Source organism: Neodiprion pinetum, chromosome 1, assembly GCF_021155775.2.
Source record: "Neodiprion pinetum isolate iyNeoPine1 chromosome 1, iyNeoPine1.2, whole genome shotgun sequence".
Taxonomy (NCBI): Eukaryota; Metazoa; Arthropoda; class Insecta; order Hymenoptera; family Diprionidae; genus Neodiprion; species Neodiprion pinetum.
The window spans coordinates 32,176,867-32,204,862 of record NC_060232.1 but is presented as its reverse complement, the minus strand read 5'-3'; the positions used below and the strand labels follow the sequence as shown (position 1 = coordinate 32,204,862).

General features: G+C 46.7%; 2 protein-coding genes across 6 annotated transcripts in view; one reads left to right on the top strand and one right to left on the bottom strand.

Moving 5' to 3' along the window:
- Positions 1–6,754, bottom strand: part of for (cGMP-dependent protein kinase for) — a 32,899-nt gene extending 26,145 nt beyond the window's left edge. Inside the window, exon 1 of one of the 3 annotated variants that reach the window (XM_046608922.2) lies at positions 6,265–6,754. In XM_046608922.2, coding sequence (XP_046464878.1) covers positions 6,265–6,722 — 458 coding nt within the window. In that variant the 5' untranslated portion in view covers positions 6,723–6,754. Of the gene's footprint in view, positions 1–19; positions 583–6,264 lie in introns of those variants that run through there. The other 2 variants (XM_069136065.1, XM_046608924.2) reach the window with 2 other exon arrangements.
- Positions 1–27,996, top strand: part of Drgx (Dorsal root ganglia homeobox) — a 47,516-nt gene that overhangs the window by 3,231 nt on the left and 16,289 nt on the right. For 2 of the 3 annotated variants that reach the window (XM_046618749.1, XM_046618732.1), the window contains exon 1: positions 17,365–18,289. The exons of the other annotated variant lie outside the window; for it this stretch is intronic. The gene's annotated coding sequence lies outside the window, so the exon portion shown is untranslated. Of the gene's footprint in view, positions 1–17,364; positions 18,290–27,996 lie in introns of those variants that run through there. 3 annotated transcript variants of the gene reach the window in all.

Below are 27,996 nucleotides of genomic sequence, written 5' to 3'. Positions count from 1 at the left end.
TTTTACTCATCGATTATACCTTTGGGGTTTGCTGAACTTGGCAACGGGCCTGGAGTCTTTCCTTATGGGTTCGGCGGAGATGGCCTGCCTTTTGGGCCTCTGTCCAGGACCGAGGGGCCCGGTGGACATGCTGTACTCGACGATCTGCCGAAACTTGTCGATCTCATTTTGCAGATACCGAATAGTTTCGTCCCGCTCATCAAGCGCTTTCTCAAGGGCCTCGACGGCCTCGTCTCTCCGTCGAAGGGTCTCCGTTCTCTCGTACAGGATCCTCTTCAAGTCCCTGACCGACTCCATGACACTCGTTGACGCTGACCGTCCACGCTTCACGTTAACACAAGTCTTTTCCAGTTTGTCGCCGATTTCTTCCCGATCCTCCGTAGCGAGGAATGAATGATAGAGACACGTGGTGCCTCGTCTCGAACGGTGAAATAACTCCGGGACACTGACTGGGCGTCGAGAGCCGGGCCAAAAATCCTCGTCCTTGTTCCGCCCGTTACTGGGGCACGAAACGTTGGCCGGAGGCCGCAGCGGCGGTGGCGGCCGCGTTTCTGTGAAAGGCGCGCATCCCGACTTCGGTGCTCGCTCCCCGAAGGATTCAATTGGTAAGTACCAAGCGTTTTAGGTCCCGGTATGTACGACGATCGTCGGCTAGGTGTAGAGTCACGAGTAGGAAGAGCGCCGAGCGTCGGGACGAGCGGGCGTCGATGACTGAGGTGGCGGGCAGGAAGAGGTGTAGCGGCAGCCAGCGTAGGGCCGAACGAACGGCGTTCTATTTTTAAAATAATTTTCAATATCTATATGTATGTACGTCGTACGAAAAAGAGTGTCCTGACTCTATCCAGCCTCTCTCGTTCGCGAGTTCAACAACGGCCGCCGCGGGTGATCTTTCTTTCGTTCTTTCTTTCCTGCTTCCTTTCACCTCGACGACGACGACGCTTCGGGACAATGACGGCCGTTTTTCGTATTTCGTTTCTTTTCTTTTCTTCTATCTCGTCGGTGTATCTAACGCACGAACTCCTCTCAAGTACGCGGCACGAGTCCGCGGGATTTGCTTGGCCCCCGGCTCTCTCGTCACACGCCGCAACGCCCTAGATTCGCGGCCGCGACGGCCATGGTGAACGCCTCACGATTGCCCACCGAGGACCGTTTGACATGCGCGGCGACGAAGACGAAGGCGGCAGCGGTCGTTCCGTCGACGAATTGCGTTCACCCGATGTGCAGCGATTTTACTCGCGGGACGAATGACGGACTTATTGTAAGCGACCGACAATGTGACGAGAGTGGTTAACTTTGACGCGATGGAAACATTGCGGGAGAAGAAAATCTGCTCTCTTTGACCGTGACTCGCACAGAATCCTTGAAACGAAATTTAGTTGTTTAGTTATTTCTCTTTTCTTTTTTCTACAAGAAAAAAGGGGGTACGGGAAAATTTCTTTCCGAGAGAATAAATGATTCGAACAATTCAATTCAACTCTCTTCGTGGCACGGCCACTATCAGTTTCTGTAATTTTATTTTCGAAGCTCACTTTTCCGCGGGATAATTTCAGAGATTTTGATTTATTGTCAGTGACGCGACTCACTCTTGTATCTGACACGCGGTGCGTATGCTGCTCGGATTTACAACATGTGTATTATTTAGAAGGAGGCGGGTGCGGTACCGAATAACTGCCAGCCAGACACGTACTGGGTCGCAATATTAGCTCGGCTCCGACTTTTGCCTCAAGGAACAGAATCAGCCGGCCGGCCGGCGTTGTCCTCTCCCCGCTTTCCTTCCCCTTCCTGATTTTCCGGTTTGCGGTTTTTCCATACCGGGCAAAGACCGCAACCTGCGTTGGACGTCGTCGTTTGCGCTGCTGCTTATACACACCGTAGCTGGCATAATACGTACCTATGTATTACATAGTAATACGGTGATTGCAAGCTTGTGTTGCGCAACTTGCATTTCTTCGCTTGTTTACCTCTTTTTTCTATCATATGTTTATGCACTTATTCCTTCAAAGTGCGGCCCGCAAACTGCAACATAACGCCGTGTATGCGGAACGATAATTCCCGAAGGAATTCTATTGGGCCGCGAGAACTTTGGGCGATTAATACAAACATCTCGCGGGACGGTCCAGCAACGGGATTTTTGGTCGCCCCGTGTTCTTTCAGCGTTAGCTTAACAATAAGCGATGATGACAGCGCGCAGTTGCTTGCTGTAGTCTCATCGTCGGTTATTAATTGTATCGGATTTATTTTAACGATTCATTAATGAAACTATGCGCCATGCACGACTCTCTGAGCGATGATTTAAAGTAATGATTCAAACCGCCGCCACCTCGTTTACCGCGTATTTAATCAGCCTTTTTCCTCTATCGTCTAACGTCTCGCGATGAATATAAAAATAAAAAATGAAGTGATTATGAACGTTAAACAGGAAAACCACGCTGATAGGAGCATTGAATTCTACCTTTAAAACAAACTTTCATATCCATTTATATGCTCGAAGTGTCTAATTTCAATAGTCGTATTTTTTATTGACTCATTGTCAGTTTCCGGCGGGGTTCAACCGAAAGCATATGTTTGATAAATCAAGTGGGAAGAAGATAATAACATGTAAAAATAATCAAGACAATAGCGAAATTTGATGGACATTTCTCAGTATTATTACTGCATAAATTAAACCAGAAGTTTAGCCGACGAATTTCGTCACATGGATAATTATAATTATTAACCTTCAGTGTGGTTACCTGCAGGCCTTATTTCCACAATTGGAGGTCGTAATAAAACCACAATACATAGTCAATCGGATTAAGATTTGATCCGAAATTATTTCAGGTAGAATTTACATAGTAACCGCGGATTGTAGAGGTTTGATTTCGTGTGCGATGGCTTCGGTCTAATGTATGCATAATTATATTGGATATCATATTAGAAATAAAAATCAATCGTAGGAAAGACAAAAATCAGAAAATATTAGTCTGTTTATAAAAACGTAGAAAATTTATGATCAGATCATCTTATTTTTTCTGTTGTACCAGTTGGTAAGCGCGAGCAAAATATTTGATATCATTCGAATGTCAAACAAGATTTTGATCATTTCGTTGCCTGAATATATAAAAAAATGATACAGATTTAGTTCGTCATCGATTGGTGGACACTTGGTTGGGAGCACGAATTTTCTTACCGACGGCGACTTTGTTGTATTAGTTTGCGTGTGTAATAAATCTGCTCTGTCAATCCGTTGACGGGACAGTGTGACTTTTTTCCATCAAGGAAAATCAGTATCATTACCAGTAGAGTTTTATTGCGATTAGAAAAAACCGTGCAGTTTTTCCCCACTGTTTGTTTCATGTACCGAGTAAGAATGGAAAAAAATACTCGTGATTACAAAGACAGATTTTTCTCCACAATTCCGATAATCATCGTGTATAAGATACTTGTAGTGCAGAGTGATATCCAACATACTTTAAAATTCTTCTACCAGAAACGTTCAAGATAACCAATTAAATGTTTTCCATTTCATTGGACAATTATACTAACAACGACGGACCTTTACCCTGCTCTTTCTCTTTTCACGAATAGCAAATATATCGCAAAGCCGATATCGTTACGGTAAGTGCTGAATTACCGCACGAGTGAAGCAGAGGTAGTAAAAATGAATTGATATTACAACAGAGCAGAGCGACTAATACGCGTGTGCGTTGATATATAAGTAATGGTAATTATTAATAAAACTGACTGTACACACGGTACCAGAAGAACTAGATGTTAAAGAGCGTTGACACCGCGTCTGTTGCCATTGGAATGTAAAACGAGGTTTCAGTCCGATAACAATAATAAACGACTATTAGTATCAACGGCGTCGCTGCAATAGTCAGAGATCGTATCCGTATCGAAGCGAACATAAAAAAAAAAAAATATATATATATATATATATATATATATATAACAAATAGGTTTCGTAACGGAGAAACAACAAGGAACTGTGCGAGCTTTGTTTAGAGTAAGAACCAATTTCTTTACCGACCGAACCGAGGGGCAAGCAATGTAAGCGTACCAACTACTAGCAAGGCACGCCGAAAAGAAGACCAAGAAATAAGCCGACAGGATTGACCTCGAGAAGGCGCCACCGCTCGGGGAATCCATCTCGAAGCGATTACCGCCGATAGGTATCCACGCATGTGTGTAAGATAAAAAAGACGAATAGGAAAAAAAATCATACGGCATACACACAGAGGTGAGAATCCGAGCTCTGCGTACGTGGGCGACGGCGTGGAGTCAGCAGCACCGGCTGGTCCTCGGCCGTGTGTGCGAGTGGTTTTAACTTTTAAAATGTCGCCAGTGGCCGTGACAGGATCTATTTTTAGCTCTTGGCGAGATAAGCGCGGGCGGCTGGAGGGGGGAATTCGGAGACGGCGCGAGCCGGGGAATCGGTAGTCGGAGAGAGATGGGAAATAAGGGAATCAAAGAACTAATTATACGTGACGTCACTCGACTGGTTTCGACACCGACACAAGTGCAGCGCGTACAAATGCGGCAACGGCAGCGCCGGCAAGTGGGCCAGAAGAACCTCCCTTGATATAAACGAACGACGAGGACGTCGCCTCGGGCAATACAAATGCCGCGATCTACAGGCTTCGTGTCCTTAACGTACGTTACATCCGTAAGAAACGTACGAAAATGATACGAAGCGTGCACGTGACGTAAGACTGACCCACGCGTCGCGTCTCCTGCACAGGGCTTGGTAAAAGTTGTTAGATACGCGTAAAAAACAAATTTTGACATAATCTCCTGAGAACGCATGGCGTGAATACCGAGCGATTCTCGCCGTAGCCAGAAAAACCTCCTTCGCCGCTGCCGGTTACCGCCGACTTACCGATTCGCGAGTTTTAATCTCATTTATAAATATTACTTACGTGTGCGGTTTATTATCTTTTTAGAAAGCGCACAAGGACGTCTGGCGCATGCGTTCTCGTTTGTAAAGGAGCGGGTATCCGTGTGCTCCGTGCTTATACCACGTATTACGTGCATACGCGCATATCTGGGCATAAGTGCAAGTGCAAAACAAGCACTTGACGCAGCCGACTGAGCGGGGCGCCGAGGGGGGAGGAACAGAGGGGGTGAGAGGGTCCGGCAGGTGTTATAATACGCGTAGCTATTTGTCATACCTATCCTCCTCCATCTACCTTCGCCCGGCTGTCTGCCTACCGCCTAGATGTGTAGGCACACACGTTGTTACAAGAGAGCGTTTCAAAACAATTTGCCAACGGTGAAAAGGTGGGTGACCTTTAACCCCCTGACAGGGAAATCGCAGGGGCATCACCGCCACCTCGCCGCGTTCGCGTTGACGGCGTCAACGTATACATATGTGCATTATGCCTTGAACGGACTCTAAACGTCGGAGCCGTGAGTAGCGACCAATTATTTTGATTACTCGGATTATTTATACATGTTTTTTGCATAATTAAACGACTCGGAGAGTAGACGCTATTTCGGACAACTCGCTGCAACAAGTAGTAGTGGTAGTAGCAGTAGTAGCAAGTGAGTAACTTGGGCATGTCAGGATCGAGATAGACGAGGTGCTAATCAAAGTCAGGCGGCGAACCGGGCACACCCACACATGTGTTGGCATTACCCTGGTGAAAATGACGGATGGACAAACACGGTCCTGTTAAAACTTTGTCTAGTTTTTGTTTGCGTATTGTGTAGCGACCTAATCGAAATGTGTCCGTTAAAATACATTTCAAATACAATCGGGGAAAAAAGTCTAACGTAAATTTGAATAAAACCCTGTTCATCTACATGAATTATTTCGAGGGGCAGCCGTGGCAATAGGCGGACATCCGTAAGTCGGCTGTTTTGCAAAACGATCAATCTCTTGGTTTAGTCTGACAAATTTTTCAAAACCGAATAAATCGACACCACGCGCTGCGTTTTATACGTCGAATCCTCGTTACGTCCCCGTCGTTGCTGGTCTCCGGTGGCGCTTGGCGCCTGTTTCATATTTCCTCAGATATACGCACGCATCTCATTCCGTTCTCCTTGTCTCTCATGCGCGCACAGGCGCACGCACACAAACACTTTCTCTCTCTCTCTCTATCTCTCTCGCTGTCTATATCTGCACCTCTGTCTGTCGCGCGGCGAGAAACAACGTCTGGATGTAATGCAGTCGTGATAATAACAAGACAATAATTAATAACAGGGTGGAGGGGGGGCGGAGAGTTTTCGGGTTTAGAAGGGCGACGCGCCGCTGGGATGTATCTGCGATGATTTACCAACCTGTCGCTCTTGTCGATGACCACCAGCGGGGCCAGGACCTGCAGAGGAGGCTCAGCCGATATTCCCTGGGCCCGTTGCTTCCTCGGTTGAGGTTTCCCGGGCGTCAGAGGCGACTTAAAGGGCAGCACGCTCAGGAATTTGTCGAGGTGACTCCGTAGCTCCAAAATCTCGACATCCCGACGGTTAACCTCGGCCTCGAGCTCGGCGATTCGCTCATCCTTAACGCGCAGCAACTCCTGGAGTTCCCGTAGGGTGCTCATCGTTAAATCTCCGGGGCTCGGAACCCCGGTCGGTGGAGGTGCGGAGCCGTCGGTCACCGGGACGACGGACGCGGCCAGCTGCGAGGGGTCCTCCTCGTCGGCCAGCCGCTGCTGCGTCGACGAGAAGCACAAGGAGTCGAAGCACACGCGCATAGACACACAGGCGTCGCCGATACGACCACACTCGCCTCCGTTCATTCACTCAATCGCCAGTTTACTCCCGCGACGGATGACCTGTTGCGTTGGTACAAGTCCAGCCCGCGGACGGCGGCCACTGTCCACGGCGCATGCGTTTCGGTAGGCCTCTGGCGGTGTCCAGCCGGAAGCGTTTCCACCTTGGTCGGTAAGGTAGTTTCGCTCCGTCAGTCATCGCGGGATCTTTAAGCGCGAGCGGCGACAACGGGCTGATCTAACGTTAGAAACAACGCTGCGTCGACCGTGGGTGCCTGCCTAGCTTAATAAAATTTTCTCCGACTACCGACTAGGAACGAGAAAGATCGTTTTTCCAGCTGATACCTCCTCGTTAAGGAAACTTTAGATACAGTTTGAAGACATCAGCCGTTCGGCTGAATTCATGACGTAATACAACGAGTTACGTTGATAGGGTTTACAGGATGGAGGATTGATGGTTTGTTTGCATATGATTCGACCACCCACTTTCGCTCACTTTTGTGCAGATGCTGTACCAGTTTATGGCTGTACAGGAATTCGTATAGAGATATGCAAGTTTTGGTATTAATGTAACGAATGATGAACGTTTTGCTAGTGGATTTGAAAAAACTTCTGCGGAATAAAAGTGTTCTTATTTTTTATCTCTGTTAATCTTTATTACTTTATAATGCCCACTTGAATTATCCTTCGGAATACCGATCCAATCCCGTTGCCGCCGATTACTATAGAAATAATGTACATATAATAAAGAAAGAGAATTTCGTCGATACCAGACCGAAAGTTTTCAATGAAGCAATAATAAACGACGGAATGCAGGAAACAGCACGGTCGATTGTTTGGGATGAAGGAGTTATTTCTGTGGGGATTGCCGCTCGTGACGAGTTCGAAGATCAAGCAATCGAAGAAATGCTGCGTAGATCGTGGAAAAACCGATCGCTTCCAGAAAAGAACAAATTCGAATATATCAAATCCGGAGACATTTTATCGATAGGTGATTATACATAGATTACTCATCGCTATTTACTTTTAGAGATGCTATAATTGTACAAAAATTGCAAAAATCATTCTTATCTCCACGTTTGTGTTTCACTGCATTGTACACAAGACACCAGCGTATTCTGATAATAATTAGTGATTTATAGATATTAGAATTTAATCAGCTATTTGGATCACGGTAAACCTTTCCTCAAACGCCAAATGGTTTTGCGGCATTATATCGGAACTGCCATGAGCAGCCCGATGAGCAGTCTTTATCGTTGGATTGAGATTAAGAATGTAACTAGTTTTCAAATTAATCTAATCAAACGCCTCTTCGAAACACACCAACCAAACCCCGTTAATGTACATGCAATCACATCTCGACATCGCATTCCAACGACATAATATGTAATTAACTCAGCGATCGATAACGATTTATACAAACGTCATGAAGTAGCTCTATCGAGTGTATTTACGGCGCCATAACGTAGATGCGTACACGCGCTGAGTCACGGTAGTTCATAAACTTATAAATATCCATGGACAGAACTTTCACTTCGCGGTCACAATTAACTCGGCGAAATGTTATGGAATATATCCACGCCACATTTGGGTCGATTTGAATTTTCATAAGGGATATATATATGTTGATTTTCAAGTTTCAAGAGATTGTCCCGGTATATATATTATTCGTAGCTGCAATGCATGAATCAGTAATTTTCATAATACTATGCTTCCAGACGTTGCTTATATGACCGAAAACCATAAGTATCGATTTGTCATATATTTATACACGGATGTAGATAGTAAATGAATAGACAATAACGTCATAGTTCAATTAAATCCAATTATATTTTATGGCTGAAAAACGTTTTCCAATTTTCGCTACGTGCTTTTGACGTTGATAATCAACCCACGGTCATATGGAAGTTTTCATGGCTGATCGCGAGCAATATGGCGATAGTAAAACTAATCAGCTGATCACTTCGAAATCATGATAAAAATATTAATGTAAACTGTAAAAAATTGTCAGTGTTAAAATCATCTAAAAATGGCCGATTTGGAATACTATAGAACAATTGTTATTCGTCAGATTCTCAACGACGCTTTTATTCTCCTGCAGGTGTTTGCGTGGATGTATAAGGTAGCTACATAACTAGGTGAATAAGACGCGTAAGTAATCCTGGAAGCTGAAGCAGAAGGCCCGGGAGCGTGCTTCGTTGTAAAGTTGAAGCATTGTCTCCGGCGTCGCATCTTGTCTAGTGACGAAGTTAGCTGATTGAACGCCCGGAGCGAAAGGGCGTGTAATGGATATACATAAGCCAGGGTAGCTGGTGGTGCTTCACGGTTATAGAGAGCGCGGATCGCGCGGAGCTACCGTCGTAATTTCATAATAGCATACCGACGTTAATAACACCATCGCGAATGAGCGAGCGAGCAAGTCGACCAATTTGCATCGCATTGTTAGCTCGTTACTGGAATCCATCTGTCCCGTCTATCCAGCACGGTAGGCATCCAGCCGACCAATCAGGCGTTGCGATAGCTACGCGAACCCCAACAATCAGCGTTGAAGCCGCCAAGCTCAAATTCGATTATCGTTTCTGGCATTGTTATCGTCGTTACCCGCGCTGTCTCACCCGACGCACCCACGATACGACCGCTAAAGAACCTCGAATGAAACCTTGTTGCCGCATCGTCACTTCTCCCCGTTTCGGAAATTCAATTTTTTTTCCACATCGATTCGTCAAAGCCCCAAATATCACCGAACTGGATATCTTCCGAACCGTTTCAGTTACCCGACACACGCGGCCGCAACAACAAGGTCAAAGCTTTATACGAATTCTCTTATAATTTCACAAATTAACGAATCCCTAAGAACATGTTTCCCCAACACCCAGAGCTATCCTGGTCCTCTTTGCAATTCAGAATTCCGTGTCAAAAGTCATCGTACGAGCAACAAAATCTAGCAAAGAGGACCTCAAAGCTCGACGTTTCATGCTTATGCTTTTGTGTCACGTGACTTGGAAGCGATGATTGTTAAAGAAATCTGGAGAAAGCTTCTGGTTCAATTTTTGTGATGAGATGTTTTTTATGGTTTTTTTTTTACAAGGCTCTAAGTGATCCACTGATTCCTTTCCTGCAGAGTATATCAAGCAATACATAATACGTAGATGCATAGGTCTACAAAGCGATGACTAAATTGCTCTGAAATGGGTTACCATTTTTCAAAGATTTCACGGTCCATTAGACGCGCCGAATCGTAGAACGTATGGTCGTATACCACATATGGCGTATCCCCGGAGCTATAAATTGCTCGTTCATTTTTCACCGTTTCTCCAATTCTGCAGTCTGAACAAAATTCATGAGAAGCATCAAATACCACAGGAGCGATCAGCTCTGAACCGAGCGATAAGCTGCGACTCCACATACCTACGTGGTGGTCGTACGAAACTTCTGAAATCCCACGACATTAGCGTGTCACATCCGAAGTTTTGTCGACGCCATTAAACAACTCGTTACAGTCGATGGGTAATTGCCGCAGTACTAATCAACGGTATAAAACAAGCCTTGAACCGAATTGCGTTGATTCTCGGATGCCCTCCAAATGTGTATACATCAGGTGATAAAGGGACGATTCCGCATGCTACCGAAATCGTCGAGTTTCGTAGCGAATTTCGTTTGAAAATTCGATCAGTGGTACCGGCGCCCCGGACGATCCGGGAGGCCGAAGCGACGCGGGAACGCGAAAACTCGGACGTGACGAAGAATGGAGAACGGAAAGAGACGGCCTGAAGGCCCCCGGGGCTGAGGCTTTGATCTCAATCCCCCTTCACCCCGCCGCCGCCCCTGAAAATATCAACTAAACGATAACCGTATTTATTATTCATTCAGCAGCCCCGCCTGCCCTCCCCAGCTCCAATTTGCAAAGTAGTTTTTCAAAGAATTCCGTCGGCGCATGGCGTTAGAACGGCGTCGAACGAATACGAAATAGTATAGCTGGGGGTTGGAAAATCACCGGGAGTTTCATTTTCCACGGACCGATGTGTTCGGACGAATGGTTTTGGACACGCTTCTGATTTTTTTTTATTACTTTCAAACGGATTTTGATCCCTACACGTATCGCTTATTGGAGTTGACGGTAATTTTTTTGTATGTACTTATTTTTTTTTCTTTCGCTTATTTTTTGTAGAAAAAAAAAAAAAACAAACTATGCATTCTGAATACAGCGGTTGCGCAAGGTGTTTCGGAAACGTTTCGGGTAATCCGGTATAACGCGTACAGTGCATCGTTGCGGAGCTTGCGGAACACCGGCTTGTCTACGGGATCGGATTACGAGTATATTAGCCGGGATATGGGATCTCTTGGGATTTTAGAAGGGGGTACGAAACGGGTGGCGCGATATCAATTACCCCCGCACCGAGGTCAGCCAGACACGAGTTAATTGGACGCAAGACCCGAGATTCAACACTTTCTTTGCGCCTGTAATATACTTTGAAAATATTTATACGTACATGCGTGGGGGTGTGCCGTGTTTGATGTTAAAAATGGACGAAGGTAAAAGGAAATTCAGGGTCGCACACTCGCCTTTGTGCATAATTGGATAAAAGTGGTATTTGCACGATATTGCCAGGGCAACCTGGCGTGGAAATCCAAATTTAAAAAGGAAGAAGCAGAAAATTGTTTCACGTATTAGGCTCGCGGTATCTTATCTTCTAAATTGCAACACAACGACGCCAAAGTTTTGGGAAGGGCGGCGACGATTCTCGTAGAACAAATAAAGTGACAATTTGTATTTCGTCGCGGGTTTGGGGATCGAATCTGAGATTCTGTTGGTCCGCAGGCTCCAACCTCTCCTGCATTCAACCTCCACCCTCGCGTTCCTCCCACTTCCACTCTCATCGTCCTCCGGGAGGAACCCATCCCCTCAAGGCGGCAGAGGAAAGCGAGGGATCGCATCCCGAGCCACGGTTATGGATTGACAGGGAGGACAGAGAGGGCGAGAGGGGGGAAGGGAGGTGAGGCGGAGGGCCAGAAAATTCACTCGAAGGTCACCCATAACGTCAGACTGATTTTTCCCACTGGGATCGAACGGAGACTGGCAGAATGATTCGAGAGATTTCAGAACGTCGGGATAAAGCACGAAGAAAATTTAACCTTCACTCGCGTTTCGAACGGCATTGCGTTATAACGATCACCTTCGACACTTCGAAGACGGGATCAGTTTGTTTTTTGTGTCAAACCCGAAGTACTCGTCAAAAAACTCTATATACCTACCGATTGCCTTGGTAAACTAAATCCGATGAAACGACGTTCCAAACATTCGCCATCCAGTGTTCTACGATCTTCGAGCTTTTCATTCCTCCGAAAAATATATCCGTCGCAATTTTGTCCGAAACGTGATTTTGAAAGACCGACATCCAGAAAAGTGGTGCCGACTGCTGATGGGTTATATCTATATAATAAAAGCTATGAATTTGAAATTGTTCAATCCGGGCGCTGAGAACTTTGCTCTTGTTTTTGCTTTCTCGTTGATCCCGTCTTGGCGCGCAGCCGCGTCATTGCAGTTACAGCGATGCAACGGGGGTAAGGCAACATCGCGAGGCAAGAGTACGAGAAGCTCAGAACGATCTGGGAGAAAGGAGGAAAAGAATGAAAACGAAGACGAGATTGGCTCGCGTCTGCCCTCCGCCAAGCTCGCAGCTTTCGAACTTTGAGAGACACGTACGTTTACTACACGGCGCGCATCGACACCGTCAAGTGTTGGCGCGATGGCTTTGAGCCGGTTCCGTACGTCGGCCTCTCCGTCAGAACGACTGTCTGTCTGATCGTTCATCCGTCCGTCTGTCTCCTGTCATTCTTCCCGTCACATTAGTGCCGACCCTACGTTCCGCAAAATGGAATGTTTGCAGCGTCTAATCAGATTTCGAGGGTTCAACGTGTATTAAAAAGACAGCTGTTCGAGTAGGGAATTGAGGCGGTCTGTAAAATATAGATATTGCCGAGCGCTGCGCGCTAGCTGCGAGACAACTTAGGAAAACGATCTCGGCAATGCGACGATCTAAGGAGAGTAATTGCCAAGAATGTACTATATGTACGTACGGGGTGTCTGATGAAATCGAGAATTTATTACAGATTCCAGGGCTATTCCAGGAGTTTCCGGGATATTTAATTGAAAAATTCCAGGACCTTAAGTTCGTTTTCTTATCAATTTTTAAGGATAGGATAAGTTGGTTAAGTGTTGAATAAAACAATTTATACAGTAGTTTGTATACAGAGTGAATTACTAAAATTTATTATTACTATAAATGTAATCTAACGCGTGCTAGAAATGAAATGTCGCAGTTTTCGATCAAAAATTAATCATGTCGAATTTCCCACAATAAATAAAAACATTTCAATACTTTTCCAGGACTTGAGGAATTATTTTTGTTTTCCAGGAGAGTTCCAGGATTTAACGATATTTAAGGAGCAGTAGACATCCCGTACGTAGTAGGCATACAAACGTATCGCTCTAGACGCGGTCGGGAAAAAGGTTCAATGTAATTTCTTAATTCCCCCGAAATCCTTTGAACTTCGAGGATCTTGGATCCCGCGGCCTGATTTCAATTAGCAAACAATCGGGTAATCGCCAGATACCTTGTGTCTTATACACGGCGTTGTGCGGAACACGAAAATTAGCGGAATAAGACCAATGCCACTTTGCGCAAGGTCCTTGGTTAACTTACCGACTCTAACGGCTCTTCGAAGGCGTGGAAGAGACGTGGATGCGGGAAGCAGGACCCACGGGACCGTCTAAGTGGCGCCCAATCAGGAATTGTGCGCGATTACGAAGCGCCGACTCGCGGCTTGGCGCAGCACGCAGCGTTCAGATGCGCGATCATCATCAGAGACTTTCTCGGAGCGAGATAAACTCATCGCGAGCCGAGACTTAACACTTCGAGCCTCTGGGAATCCCCGGATTGTTGAGCGTCAAATTAGCAGCCGTATACCGGCAGCGTTTTGTATCCGCGAGCCGCTCTCAACCTCCGTATTTATTCATTTATTCGTTTATTTACTTATTTGGCAATTTGCGACGCCGAATTATTCACTGCTCTCTTCTCCTCTACAGCAGCAGGAACGGCGCAGCTTCTCAGGTTCTGCGGATTTATGAAACTCGCGTGCGAAGAAGCAAACGCGATTTGGCCACTGCTCCGAATGCTCTCGCTGCATGCTTTTGTCACTGCAGCGCAATGGACGCGAGGCTTCGAGCCAGCTTTTCCTGAAAACGAAATTAAAGCCCGATGAACGGGCAGCCAAAAAATTGTCACTTTAAATTCTGGTCCTCATGGATTTGTGAAGAATATAAAAATAGACGATTGTTGCGTTACTTCGTTGTTTATACGTACATCTTCTATCGGTTAATCTCAAATTAAAACTCATATTCTCTCATAAATATGTAACGGAACCTCGCCGGAAGTTGTATCGTTTCTGACAACAGTGCTGCAAGCTCATTAACTGGTATTTAAATCGCGGACAGGCAAAAAGGTCTGTTACATTTCTACGATAAGTATACTAATGTAAAACGACGATTAAATTCTGCCTTTTGTATTCATCGGTGTGGTAGGTAGGTACATCTAGTCGGTCTATATACCTCCTCTAATTTCTCCACCAATTTCCCATTTCCCACTTCCCCGGCTTTCTCTTTCTTCCCCCCTCCCATTCTTCGTCGTAACGTGGACCCCTACAGCCTAACTACCCTCCGGAGTTCCTCCCACGCCCCGAACAGTCAACCCTCGCCCCACCGTCAGGAACGGAGGAGCAACATGGCTCCGCGAACGCCGGGATCTACCCTTACCCGCCTGCGTTGCATTTTAAATCAAAGCCCGGGGTAACGCAATCACCAGGCATCACGGCGCTTCCACAATTTTCTACTTTAAGCTACTTTATATATTAGCGGCCCACCCCCGCTTTCCACCACCGCCGCGGCGCCGACGGACGGACGGACCGACGCCCTCGTATCTTCCTCTTTCACATATACTCTCTCCTTATTCTTCGTCATCTTCGGTTTTCTCGTTCCCCTGTCACCTACTTGTATAATATACTTGCGTGCAAGTACCGTGATATGTAAACCGGTGCTCTCGGTACATCATCGGTTCCTGGCTAATCTGAGGTGACACGCTGAGTTTATTTGTTGCACAGTCAACTTCGTCGCAGTCACCGGCAGCAGCGAACATCACACTAATTTCTCAATCACGAGTATGATATTATTATAAATAAGGGTGACGAAATCATGGAGCTTGCAGAGTAATATTTCACGCCCACTTGCAGCGCAGCGCGATGAAAACACGAGGGATCTAGGAGGATCGAGTCAGACTGACGTTGTATGTATATATATATATACGTATAGTTTTAGCAGTTGGTACTGCAGTTGGCAGTTGGCGTGGACCGCGTCTAATGCGTGTCACAGTGCGTAAATCGTATTAGGCGGTAATTTGGTGCGGTCTAACGGAGTTAACGTTTGGCGGATACTCGTATAGTACAGTCGAACGCGAAAGTTTTCAAAGGGTAGCCCGTGTAGGTAGGTACACGGATCAAAGTGACAGCACTGTACCGCCGAAACCCGAATCCTCTGATGGCTGTGCTTCTGAAAAATATACACGAAGTGAACGACTCAAATTAGCTCGAGTTTTCACTTGACGTCCCCGAGAATCACGATTCGGCGTGACTGACAACGAATGAAATCTTTCGAACAGTGGATTCAATTTCTAGAACTAGGTGTTCATCTTCCGGCAAGTACGTGCTTTTCAAGATTGAGTAAATCCAAATCGTGGTGAGATGATGGGTATGATCGTTCGGAGCGGTGAAATAGAATATCCTCTCGAGTGGTGAAATAGCAGCGATGTTAAAAAGGGCGCCAAACGAAGTTTGGTAAACTTGTGCGTTGTAACTTGAAGTAAAAGAGGCGCACTCAATTTTTTCAATTTCCGAAGATAGTTCAAACTCGGTGTTGCGTTTAATCTTTCACACAAAACAGTACCTACATACTTTTCCTGGGAGATTGTTCGGGACGAATCAGTTTTTCCAGCACCGTTCATTCTTCCTTTCCCCTTCTTCATTACGATCGACGATCCAGTTAAGATGCACAAATTTGCACACATCCATATTGAAAAGAGAACGGAGAACGCGATGGTCCGAACGTCTGACCAGTCAACGTCTTTCACTACTGCAAAGACAGCGTTGGAAATTGCCTGAGCAATACATTGCTCAAGCACTTCTGTACGACGAGTGACAAAAGTTGATTCGGAGATGGTGGAAGCTGGGTATAAGAAAAGCGACCTGCGACGATGTACCTCTGATATTTTCGATTAATTTTGGCACAAGGTTCTATCACGACCCACGCGGTGGAGACAGGTAGAAATTGGTAATTGGGCGAATACCACGGCGGGCGGAAGATGCGGCTCCACCAGCAGGTACAGGGCGATGTAGTTAGGGACGACGTTGACGCTGTTACCAACACACTCGCGGCTCGCAAGCGCGGCGTGGTGTAATCCAGTCACCGCGTAACCCGATTATCCTCGTAACTCGGCCGTACTCTCTCCTCTCTCCTCTCTCCTCACCCCCGGCACACTCTTTCTCTCTCACTCTCTCACTCTTTCATTCTCTCTCTTTCACTCCCGTCCATTCCAGCTACCGCTGAAACCCGACTCTGTCTCCCATGAGACAACGAGCGAGATGCGCGCCCCGACTAGACTTTATATCAAAAGCTCTCGAACGATAGCTGGGTGTAATAGCTGCTTGTTCTGAAATCCGAATACTCCTGCATCGCTGCATCGGCCAAACACCCTTCGCCCGTGATTAATCAGTTGCACTTTTAATGATTCTATCATTTTCGATCAACGGGCGATGCGGCAAAGGGTTTTTTTCATTCATCGAATTTCTGTGAATTCACAGCCACGCTGGTTTTCGTCTTGTTGGAAATCACTCGACGCGAATCCTGCTGCACCTTTCGTACGGTTAGAGATTTCTTCAAACTTCGTGATCCAGGATCCAGTACAAGAACGTATGAATCGTAATATCGACGGCATCTCTCATCCCCTTGTATAACACCACTTCAAAGAATCAAAAGTGTTTGAAAATGTAACTATATAACCCGGGATGTAACCCGAGCCTGCGGGAGAGAGATCGGGGATTTATTAATTTCTTCCCAAGTGACAATCACCGCGGGTGTGTAGGTGGGTTATTGAATCTGAAACAGCGTCGGGTACCGGGTGAGTCTGCAGGGAGGGTGGGCGACGGAGGGCGTCGGGTTGGGCAGGGATGTCGGGTGGCGCACGGCGATACACGGAATCACTCTGGATATCCCGGTAAATACAATTTACACGGGGACGACTATCACTCGGTTGCGCGGCGAGGATCGCGAGGTGAGGAAGAAGGCGAAGGGAGGGGGAGGGAGGGGGGTTAGGACCACCAGCGGAGGTGTAGAGGAAGAGAGAGAGAGAGAGAGAGAGAAGTTGACGCGTGGAAAAAGAGAGGGAAGCTGGCAATCGAGAGGGGTGTTTGTCGCTGACGTTATTTGCCCAATAAAACCACGTGGGTCCACCCCCGCTTATGAGGGCCAGGGCTCCGCCCTGAGTTCCTCCTGGACGAAGAGGCGCTTGCGCGTTCCGCCTATCGCGTGCTGCCAGCCTCATCTGCGACGCAAGAGTCAGCCGGCAACGCGGCGATAGAATACGGCGAACCGTAGAATTCACGGATCAACTATCCTCCTCGGGTCGGCGGGGAACGGGTCCTCAAAACTCAGTCACTCGCAGACTCAGTTGCTGTGACAACGCCGTTTAACGCGACCGTAAACGGTGCTTTTGTTTTGCGCGATACTAACGTTACTTCGCTAACGCCACCTCGAGGCTCGTCTCTGCAGAGGTCGAACCACAACCACCCCCTGGTTGGCAAAACAAGAAGAGGAACGAGGTAAACGAGAGAAATCGGGGGTGGAGCGGATGACGGTTCGAGGAAGAGGATTAACGCACTATCGTCCAACCAATGATGAACTCGACTCGTAATCACGGCTGAATCACATTTTTCTCGAGGACAATTATCACTTATGACTTTAGACAATTCAACTTCTCACGTATAAGAGGCCAGGTTAGAGCCAGTGTTTCATTAATGTGCCTGTAACATTTCAACGTCCAGGGACTCGATCAGCGGCTAATCAGTGACAAGTGCTGCGACTCCGACTACAGTGCAGTAGCTGGATATCGTCGCATCGTTTCGGATTAATCGGTCGCAAAAATCTATAAGCACCGTAACGCCCCTTGCCCGCGGGAGAGTTGAAACGCGTTGAACTTTTCAGTGCAGGAATAAACCAAGACCGGCTTTATCCTGCGGTCGACTCACGGTCTATCTTTTTTCACTCGCAAGGATCGAGTAGCGGACGAATATAATAGCGGTCCAAAGACGCGGCGGTTCGGGTCCTCGTCTCCTGGCCCGAGGGGAAGATCGCAAAGGTGTTGTTCAGCCACGAATCCAGAATTCTCACCCCCGGCGGCGGCACACTCTCGCCCGGGGGCGCTGGGCCTCCTGCGAGCCCTCCCTCAGGACTCTACCATCCTCCGACGCACAGTCCGCCACTGGTCAAGGTAGGCCGTCAAACCCAGCCTCTGATTTCTTTCTCTCAAAACGATTTACCGAAAGGAAGAAAGACGAAGAAGGAATTTCGAGATGTAGGAAGGAGAGACGAGAGTATGTGTGTAAAGCGAATGGCGACTGTTAAGAGGAGGTGGGAGCGATTTTCATAATGCTGAATCAGCGCCGAACCCCTCAATTAACGCGCAAACTTTTGCGGAGTTTAAATCACCCTGCGGGGCGTTCTCCGCGAGCTCTTTGCAACGGCTGTTGATCACGTATAATCTAATTACCGTTACGATGCTAATTATATTCTCGTTAGCTGAAAATCAGACAGACGATATATTTGTATCCTCCAACCTGATCTGGGGAACGATACCAAGGACACACGCTGCATAATTGATACCATTTGGAATTTTTCGAGTTTGATACAATTTTTTACGGACGAAGTTTGAATCCGGTAAAATACGGCGTTGGTCACCAAAAGCGTACCTGTATCGCGTATTATTTGAGCGACGGCAACGAAACGATTCCCGCCGGGTCGCTTTCAAACCGAATTACGATTCCACGGGACAGGCGCAACGCGATACCCGCTCGAGGCAGGCCTATTTACGGCCTATGTAATAACGCGAGGAAAGAGGGTCGACGATGATGGGTATAAGGGCGGCTGTCAGAACGGGTTCTCGTCAGCTCCGGAAGAATCTCTCTGGGGACCGAGGAAGCTGTCTACGGTTAAGCTTGCCAGAAAGCTTGTCAAAAGTTCCGCGTCGCGTTTCTTCCAGGGTAGAAACGGCTCAGCCTCCGTCTCTACAGTTTTAGTTCACCGACGACAGTCAGGGACGAAAAAGCCAATGACCGATTGGAAAACCTGCAAACTTTTGCATCGGTAACATAAAACTTGCCGTCATGTTCCATCGTACTATACGAAAAACCCGTTCGATTAATAATATTTCATTCGGATACACGGTCGCCTCATCATTTTTACTGCACTACAATGCAAATTTGTAAGAATGATTTGGTGTTCGTTGTATATGCTGTATCGATATAGACGTAGCATTTCAATAATTTGGCTAGACCAATTAATCCGAAGACTTCTTCTTCCCACATTAGAATAGCCTGGATCAAGAAGGGTGACAAAAATTGCGAAAAGAGCTCGTGTCAATCATCGCAGCGGTGACAATAACGGATATCTTCGAAAAGTTGAGCGCCACCGTCAAGCTTTGCGATTGGTTCGACGTTCGTGACGTCAGCCGATACGATACGCTGTAACAATATATTAATAATGTCAACTGAAAGGTTGACGGTATAAATCATCTGCCAAGAAGAACCGCGATGGAGAAATTCTCAAATTCAATAAACCTTCTTTTTTTTTTTTTTTTTATACCGAAAATGATGCAACGACCCTCGTAGAGATAAAAATCGTTTTCAAGATGCAGGGCCCGCAGCGAGGCGTGAATAGGAACGCGAGGACTAGGGGAATGCCAGGAATTAAGGTCGGCTGGGTGTAGCGTTCGAGCAGCGTTAAAAAGGGCCCTGCGGCCCTGTCGACGCTCAGCACTCGACTCTACACGCGCCCGACACTTTCGCTCTGATTAAACTTAATTCGGTCCAACAAGAATAAGGAGCATAAGACGGTACTGAACTGCCAACGGTGAAGCTGGCGGCTCGCGCTGTCTGCCGTCCAATCCTGCCAAGTTAACCTCATTAATACATTAATTAGATATTATTGCGTTGGCAGCCAGGGCGGCAGCTGCGGGCGTCTTGCCCTCCCGCCCCTTCTCAACCCGCACACACATGACCGCGATCGGGGGTCGCGACCCGTGACGTCATCCGGTCCGCGTACCCGTTCCAGAGGACGCAGCAGCCGACGTCTTTTCGAACGAATATCCGCATCCCCCTCTTCTGCGTGCCTTAAATATATCTGGCCATGTACGTACCCAGTTTGTCGTTAGAAGATGGGGTGCAGTTCGAGGAAAAATTACGCAAAGAGCAAAGGACGACCATCGGGCACATGATCGAGGAATCGGCGCGGACTGAAACGTCGGGCGGTTTAACACCGGCCTAACAGAACCGGGAAGCTCATTACACGGGATATAGCACTGGTAATGACGAAAAGCACATGCAGTAATATTATCACCGTGCAGGTCTTCGGTAGGCATGTATACCGTCAAGTTGTAGGGGGCTAGGATTAGGATGTCGGCCATTACAGCGCGTCACTGACCGTTTATTCTGCGCGGTGCGCTGACTTCCTCTAGGCGTACGTATGTAACCCATATAGCATGCGTGTGCGTACGACCGAGGCAAGTGTGCCCGGCACCGCCGATCCCTTCGCCCTGGAGGACGGTGCCCTTAACTTGCGCCGAGGCGCTGGTCCAACGCTTTGCGTCTTCGGGACGCTCGGAGGAACGACGCATCTGAATATTGAATTAGGAACGATGAAATTGTATCAAGATTGATTCTAATAAACTGTCAGCTACGGTGACCCTCGCGGTCGTGTCCAGCCACCGGGAATCGTGCGAACGAAGACGAAGACGGGGACGAAGACGAGGATCGTCTTGAATTACGTCGACGCGTCGTCCAATCGCGAAACAACGCGAATTATCTTCGCGATTCGATCGTGTACTGGGCGTGTCAACGCCTCGCGGACGCTCTTTATTATTTAAACTATCCCGAGACCAATTACACGCTGTAAAGATGTCGTTTTCATTGCCGATCAAAGATGTACGACCACTCGCCGTTTCTCGTAGCAAGTATATAAAATCTATCCGGCACTGTGAGGCAAAGTGCTTTTGTTTATTCATCGTATGTATGAAGAAATCACTTTGGGCATTGACGATTCTCGTAAAGTTTACCGTGCCTCTCTCTCTCTTTCTCTCCCTCCTATCTCGTACCGTATGTCAACAACAATTATACCATGTTTGTACAATTTTACGCGATTTTGTAAAGCGCGATTCGAGCTTCCAATATACATAATATGTTGTAGAACGTATTCGTTTGAAATGCTCCGTGCAGAAGTATGATATTCAGTAAATTCTGGAATAATAATTTCTACTGACAGTGAAATAACTTCGCTTTGTTTATCGCGGCGACGATGCGAGTGTAATTTATATGAATTTGTAGACACATGGATGGAGAATTGCGGCATGGACGAAGATTTCGGCATGGATGCAGAATGTACAGTCATCCCTGTGAATTAGCAACGACGTGAATACGCTAGAACAACATTTCCACGAAATTACGTGTATTGTGGCCGCGCCAAAAACAGACATAAAATCAATTCGGGTGGTCGTCAATTAGTCATTCATATACCAAGAGCGATCAAATTTGTTTTACTTCCACGCGGTGTTGCAGGCTGACAGGCAGTAAATTTCACGGAATATATCTGTAGTTCCGAGAGGCGAGATTGTCCATTCAAACTCCGCAGCATTCCGCTGAAAACCTTCTACCGTGATCTCCATCTTCTCATCTTTTACGAGACCCTCTATTTCGTCCATCACGCCAGATGTACTGATTCACTACTTGACTATAATACACGTCTAAAAATCCTTTGGGTCAAGTATAATTTATCGACGAGAGTGATACGCGTCGCTCTGCCGACGAATTCAGCGGTTGCGTCATCATTATACATTGAATTAAGCGGTAACTTGGTCAGCACCGTTACAATTAAAGGGTTGATTTGTTCTCACAAATGTAGTTACTGTAAGTGGGCAAGATGTCCAGGCGTGGACTTGAATAAACATGGATAATATTAGCAGAGACACGCCGTAAGCCCGACCGTAAGATATTACAGCATACAATGATGTGCTCTTTGTGTGGTCTGATGGAAATTTATTCGCTCGACGTTTTTCGTAGCAAAAGCTTCATTTTATTAACGTTGTATTGCTGTGGCAACGCGATATCATAGTAGCAGGGCATTGGGAAAAACTAACGAAATAAAAAGTATTAACGTAACATACGTTTTCATAAGAAAAAAAAGGACAGAACAGTAATCGAACACCTCGGGCAACTAACAATAATGCAGGTAACGAGAGTAAGAAAATATAATAGGCAGGGTGAATTATGCGGTTGGACAAAGATCGAAGACAGGAATTGAATAAGGCGTTCGGATCAGCGATTGATTGACAGCGAAGCCAGCTAGTCTATAGTCCCAAGGGTACGAAATTTTATTTCCTTTCTCTTCATTATTGAGAAATCGATTTTATACACTCGTGTTATCTGATCTGGAAATACGGACGACTTTTTAAGCGCTAAGGATAAACGGTTGAACAAACAAAAGAAAAAGAAAAATTTTAAATAATCCAAGTAAAAAACCAAAAAGCTGATAACATTAGTTCGCTGCGGACTGCTTTTAGGTACATTATACGCAGACCCTCGTACGGACGATATGGAATAAATCCTTATGATAGGGCAACGGAGCGAAACGGTAGGAAATTTAGGCGATGGGGTAGCGCGTAAGAATGTAAGTTCACCTCAACGAGACTACCTGCCTGCTAAGCGAACACATATCCACCCCTAACAGGGTGGATAGTGCGGCGTACACTTCGGGGAATCCCGGCACGCCTCCAACCCCGAGGAGGATCCCCCACCAGGTCCCCGTCGGCCTGCCTAGCTGGCTGTTTTACGCTTTTCGACTTGTCCAAGATTTATCGTACCCGCTTCCTCGCTAAATCGCTTTCCGGGTGAAATTTACGGGCGTGCAATAACATAGCGGGCAGCCAGCCACCCTGACGGCCCGCGAGAAGACTCTCACGAATGGACGCCCCATTCATTCCCGGCACGTTCTCGGGCTTCCACCTGACCGCCTGCTTCACCTTTTGCAAGAAATTCGACGTTACATTACCCGCCCTTTACATCTCACGTATTACGCGCGAGAAACTTAAGCCGAACGGGGATCGACCGTCTCCCATACGTGCGACACGTCCTCCACTTTCCGTGAATTTATCCTTGAAATTCCCTTTGAACGCGAGTTCTTTTTCAGTCGGTAGTTTGTATGACATTTTACAGGGTTTGAAGAATTAAATTATGTCCTAATTTTTATCAAACATGACGCGTAGCTGAAATTTCTTTCACGTTTTACAACGACTTGAACTCGTTGCATGGAAAAATTGTTTCCCGAATTTGAAACAGCGGATCACGATGATACTCCACGCAATGTACATCGCAGTTCTCTTTATAGAAAAAGTTAAACCATTGCAAGACCAGCTAAAGACTACGAACATTGATTCGCATTTCGGAAATCAAGATACTTCGTACGTCTGCAGTTGCTGCGCACTGACGAGCCACGTTATCCTTATACCGTACACATCACACACACCAGTTTCAGTATTTGCTGGAATTTCAGTCTCCCTGGACCAAATCCATCAAGGTATATGCGTATATGTCAGAGTTTAATGAAAGTATATTCCGTTAATCGGCAGAGGTGAAGCGTCGATGAAAAAATGTACATTTTCAATTAGCATCGTTTGACTTAACGCTGGGGCGTTTGCATTTCTGCATTTCTACATTTCGAGAGACCTAGGACGGAGAATGTATCGGCCACGGATTGCACCGAGAATTCGGTCGGCGGGTAGAGTGGCATCCTCGATACCGCGGCACATGTATGCGTGTAGGAGAAGGCGACATATTGGTCGGAATTGGCGCATATCAAACAGTAGGCAGAGGCAGCGGCGGACTGGCAATTGGAATATAGCGATCGGCGCAGTGCGCTCGAGGCTTCGATGGATGATACCCTCGGGGCAAAGGCGTCCGGGTCCTCTCGCCCCCGTAGCTGCTGCCGTGCTCTCACCCGTCAACCCTCGATCCAAATATATTCATCTCTGTGTGTTCTCGCCACACCTGGTAATACTATCATATGCATAGAACCGAGTCAATATCTCGGTATATCGGATAGCCCCGCGCCTCCGGAAGACCGGGACGAGAAAACGCGAGGAGGATCTCGAGCACTTTCAACTTTAAACAACCCATTGATCGGGGTCGAATCAGCCGGTTCGAAGACACGGAACGTCAGGAACTTGCGCTTTGGTGCCGGCGGAGCTTTTGTTCGTAGGTAGACGCTACTGATTCACGCTGTTGCAGTCTACGTAGGTTGTTTCCTATACTCGTGATCGGCGGTAATCAGGTCCGGACTTTGGTGGTCCGAACTAGGCTTGTCCGGAATAATCGCCGGCGATTCTCGATCGGTCGCGAAAAGTTCGCGGCATGAAGAGAACGATCCTGCCTCCACTCGTAACTCAATCATCGCGACCGAGCGCGTAATCATCGAACCGATACGATCAGCGTGCCCATCAGCTCGCTGCGTCAATTGAGCTCATTGAATCTCTGCCTCAAGCCATTCGCGTTTGACAAGCCCAGTTCTCTCTCTGTCTCTCTCTCTCTCTCTCTCTCTCTATGTATATAGGTATATGTATTATATACGTAGAGTAATGCTGGAGAGAAGAGGCTGCGCGATCCACCGGTGTGCAACACCATTCGGACGTATCTTCTCGTGGAATTTAAAAAGATCGGGAGGTTATTTTGCACGGAGCAGAGTGCAGTTTTGTTGGCGGTCCACCAAACAAACTCATCTCTACAAATTGGTAAATTGACAGACTAATCCGATCAATAGCCCGCGTTCAAGTAGATAAACATATCACATGTATACGAACCTGCACTTATATCGGGCGTTGGTGTGACTGGTAAAGTAAAGGTTGGCGTTGGAATCGGTATCTTGGCTCTCGAAGCCCTCCTCTCCTCTCCTCTCCTCTTCTCTTCTCTCCTATCCTATACTTTCCCGTAGTCGAAGCACAATCCGATGAAAAAAGCCACACGAATTTTACCGCGAGCGAGATTTAATGGAGCGGGAGTCAAGTGTTCGAACGTCATATTACAGGCTGCGTGTCCCCCACGAAGCGTCAGGGCCACCCCATGGATGCCCGATCATTCGAGCTCGAGTGTCCATTGACGTATGGGCAACGGACGTAATGCAGTGGAACGAAGTGGCGGCAATTGTCGAAGGGTAGCTTTGACTGGTATCAACTCGCGGAGGCGAGGACGACACATCGAGGAACGTTGCGTTTGATGGGGTGCGCTGGATAGAGATCTTGTTCCGGTTCCGCTTCCGGTTCCGTCCCTGCGAACTCGCCCATACATTTATAGCGCCCTAATGCGATGCACCCTCCTCCTAATGACGCGAAACTTAACTCTCGTACGCATAGCGGATGGTCACGTGTCGTCGTTCGCTGTTTTTCCAAATAGGATTCTGCCCGATTTAACAATAGATGAATATCTCGCGAATGCTGGAGTGGCCATTCATCCCCTTCCGTTTTCACTTATGGTCGCTGGCATTGAATAAATACATTCGTGCACACTTACGTGTGCATGCATCGTACAAGAAACCGGCTAGTAATGCCGTTTGGCAAACAATCGGGGCGTGAGTGAATGATACAGACTCTCAATTTCACATCTATTATACATCCGCGTCGGTTCGTGCGTATTACCTTATCGCTCGAACCAGAATACAACGTCTGTAGAGATAAGATAAAGAAGTTAAGCCCTCTATACGACTTTACATAATGTCGACTTTGAGCCAAATGATTAAAGGATCGTAAATAACGTACCTACTCGTGACGATTGACGAATGTCACGGCATAGCGCCGGCATTACGTACGCGTTGTTATCGACAATTTGTGTCCCAGGAAGTACTGCTAATCTCAATTCTTCTCGTTGTCGAGATATTTATATACAACCGTCTTTGGAGAATGACTAGCCTCGATTCCATATCCGAAGAAAGAAATCCCCAATCTTTAAATTAGATAGAAAAATAATGAAGAGTTATCTAAACGCTGTTTCGGATTCGGAGAATCGGAGCTCATGAAGAAACACGCGTTGTATCGCCGACTTGCATTTAGTTGGTCGAAAACTATGTTGCAGAAAAAAACAAAAATACCGGTTTGCGTTGTGTTATCCGCGTGGGCAATCAGAATGAATTGTAAAATCTGCAACGCGTAGCGGAGATTCCGTTATAAACCATCACGCGTAATCCTGTAAATTTAGAAATTGTAATTCCTGTGCGAAACTGTCTGTAGCTTTAGCTTACAACGTCTAGTCATACGGGACGATATGATTTTATGCACGAATTGAGGGCTGCGCACGGAGTGCGGGTAATTTCATATGCGGTATGTTACGGCAGGAGATGTAGTATGTCAAGCGACTGACGAGAACGACGTGTATCAGTTTAGATTCCGCGTCGCGTGAATTAGCACCGTTTTAATTGAATAATTGGCGTCGGCTCGGAGCAAAGCAACGCCCGATGACGTAAGCATTCAATAATTTGGCACGCGATGGCAAATGCGACGGGCGCGTTCGCCACGTTCATCTCTGTAGCGGTGCTCACCGCAGGTTTAAACAAACAGGGCGTGTTGCGTAAACGTCTCGGATATTAATTAAAACTATAATTCCGTGTAATTGTTTGACGGGTCCGCGCGTCGGGCGTTAAGAAGGAGGGGGAGGTGGAGGAGAAAAAGTTGAACGGTGAAAAGAACGGCGAGAGAGAGGCTCGGGAGAAAGTTTTCGCCCGAGTTGCCAATTTCGCAAAATCAACTTTACCGCGACTGATGATATAATATATAATATGTACAACGTCGATATGTATCCGCGAACGCGACCGTGCCGAAAGTTTTAAATCAATTTCTATATATTCATTGTACGAAATTCTCGACGAGATTAACCAAGATTTCATTAGAGCCAATATTGTTGTAACAACGTAGCTTCGAGTTAATTAAGGCCCGTCTTTTTATTAACCAGGAACCACCCGGCCCCACGTTCAGTGGAATTAATTGAGTTGGATGGATGAATGGATGGAATTGGATGCAGCATGTTAGCCCCAGCGAGTAGCGCACGCTTGGCGCGCGCTCTGATGACACAATTTAATAAAAATGACCGCAGCACGATCTTAACACGACTCGCCGGCTCTCACAGTCATCCGCGAAAGGAGTTCACTTTCGCTTCTTAAATCCCGAAACCAGGGAAATTACCGCGCAAGCCGATCACTTTTTTGCAACTGAGAAAAAACGGGGACCTGTAGGTTATACTCATCGCGACGCAATGCCGCGACAACTGCGGTACACGAATAAGACAATTCCGATGTGTCGAGACGATCCAATTTAACTGAAGTAATTACACAATAAAACAAATAAACTGATAACTCAAAGACCGTCGAGAACAAAAAATTATTTTTTGTTACGTGTTTGTATCCAGTAAAAAACTTGCAAATTAATCGACATCGGTTTTAACTACACATACAAAGTTATTTGTTAGCAATATTATATTCGTTTACTTTTACTCCACCCCGTATCATCCTTAGCTTTATCTACAAATGTCGGCTTGCCGCGTGGGGTGAATGAAAATTGGCAAATGAATGTATAAAGGTTTCAGCAGCAGGTAGGTACATATATGTACGTTATACACCGGATCAAGCGCAGCCGCAAACCGCTACGAATTAACAAATCTCTGGGAGCATACATTTGCTTTAGCGGGACCTGCAGAGTAAACAGTGAAACAAAATGGAAACCTACCCTTCCGCCTGATCTCTGACAACAATCGGATGATCGCGCAATAAAACACTGGCATAATGATTCGCTCGAGTGGTTGAAAACCGCAAACACAAGAGGAACACATGCCGAGCCTATTATATTCTTGTGCACTTAGAAGTTGCGTTGGGGTTGCGAGGGGCCCCGAAGGGATT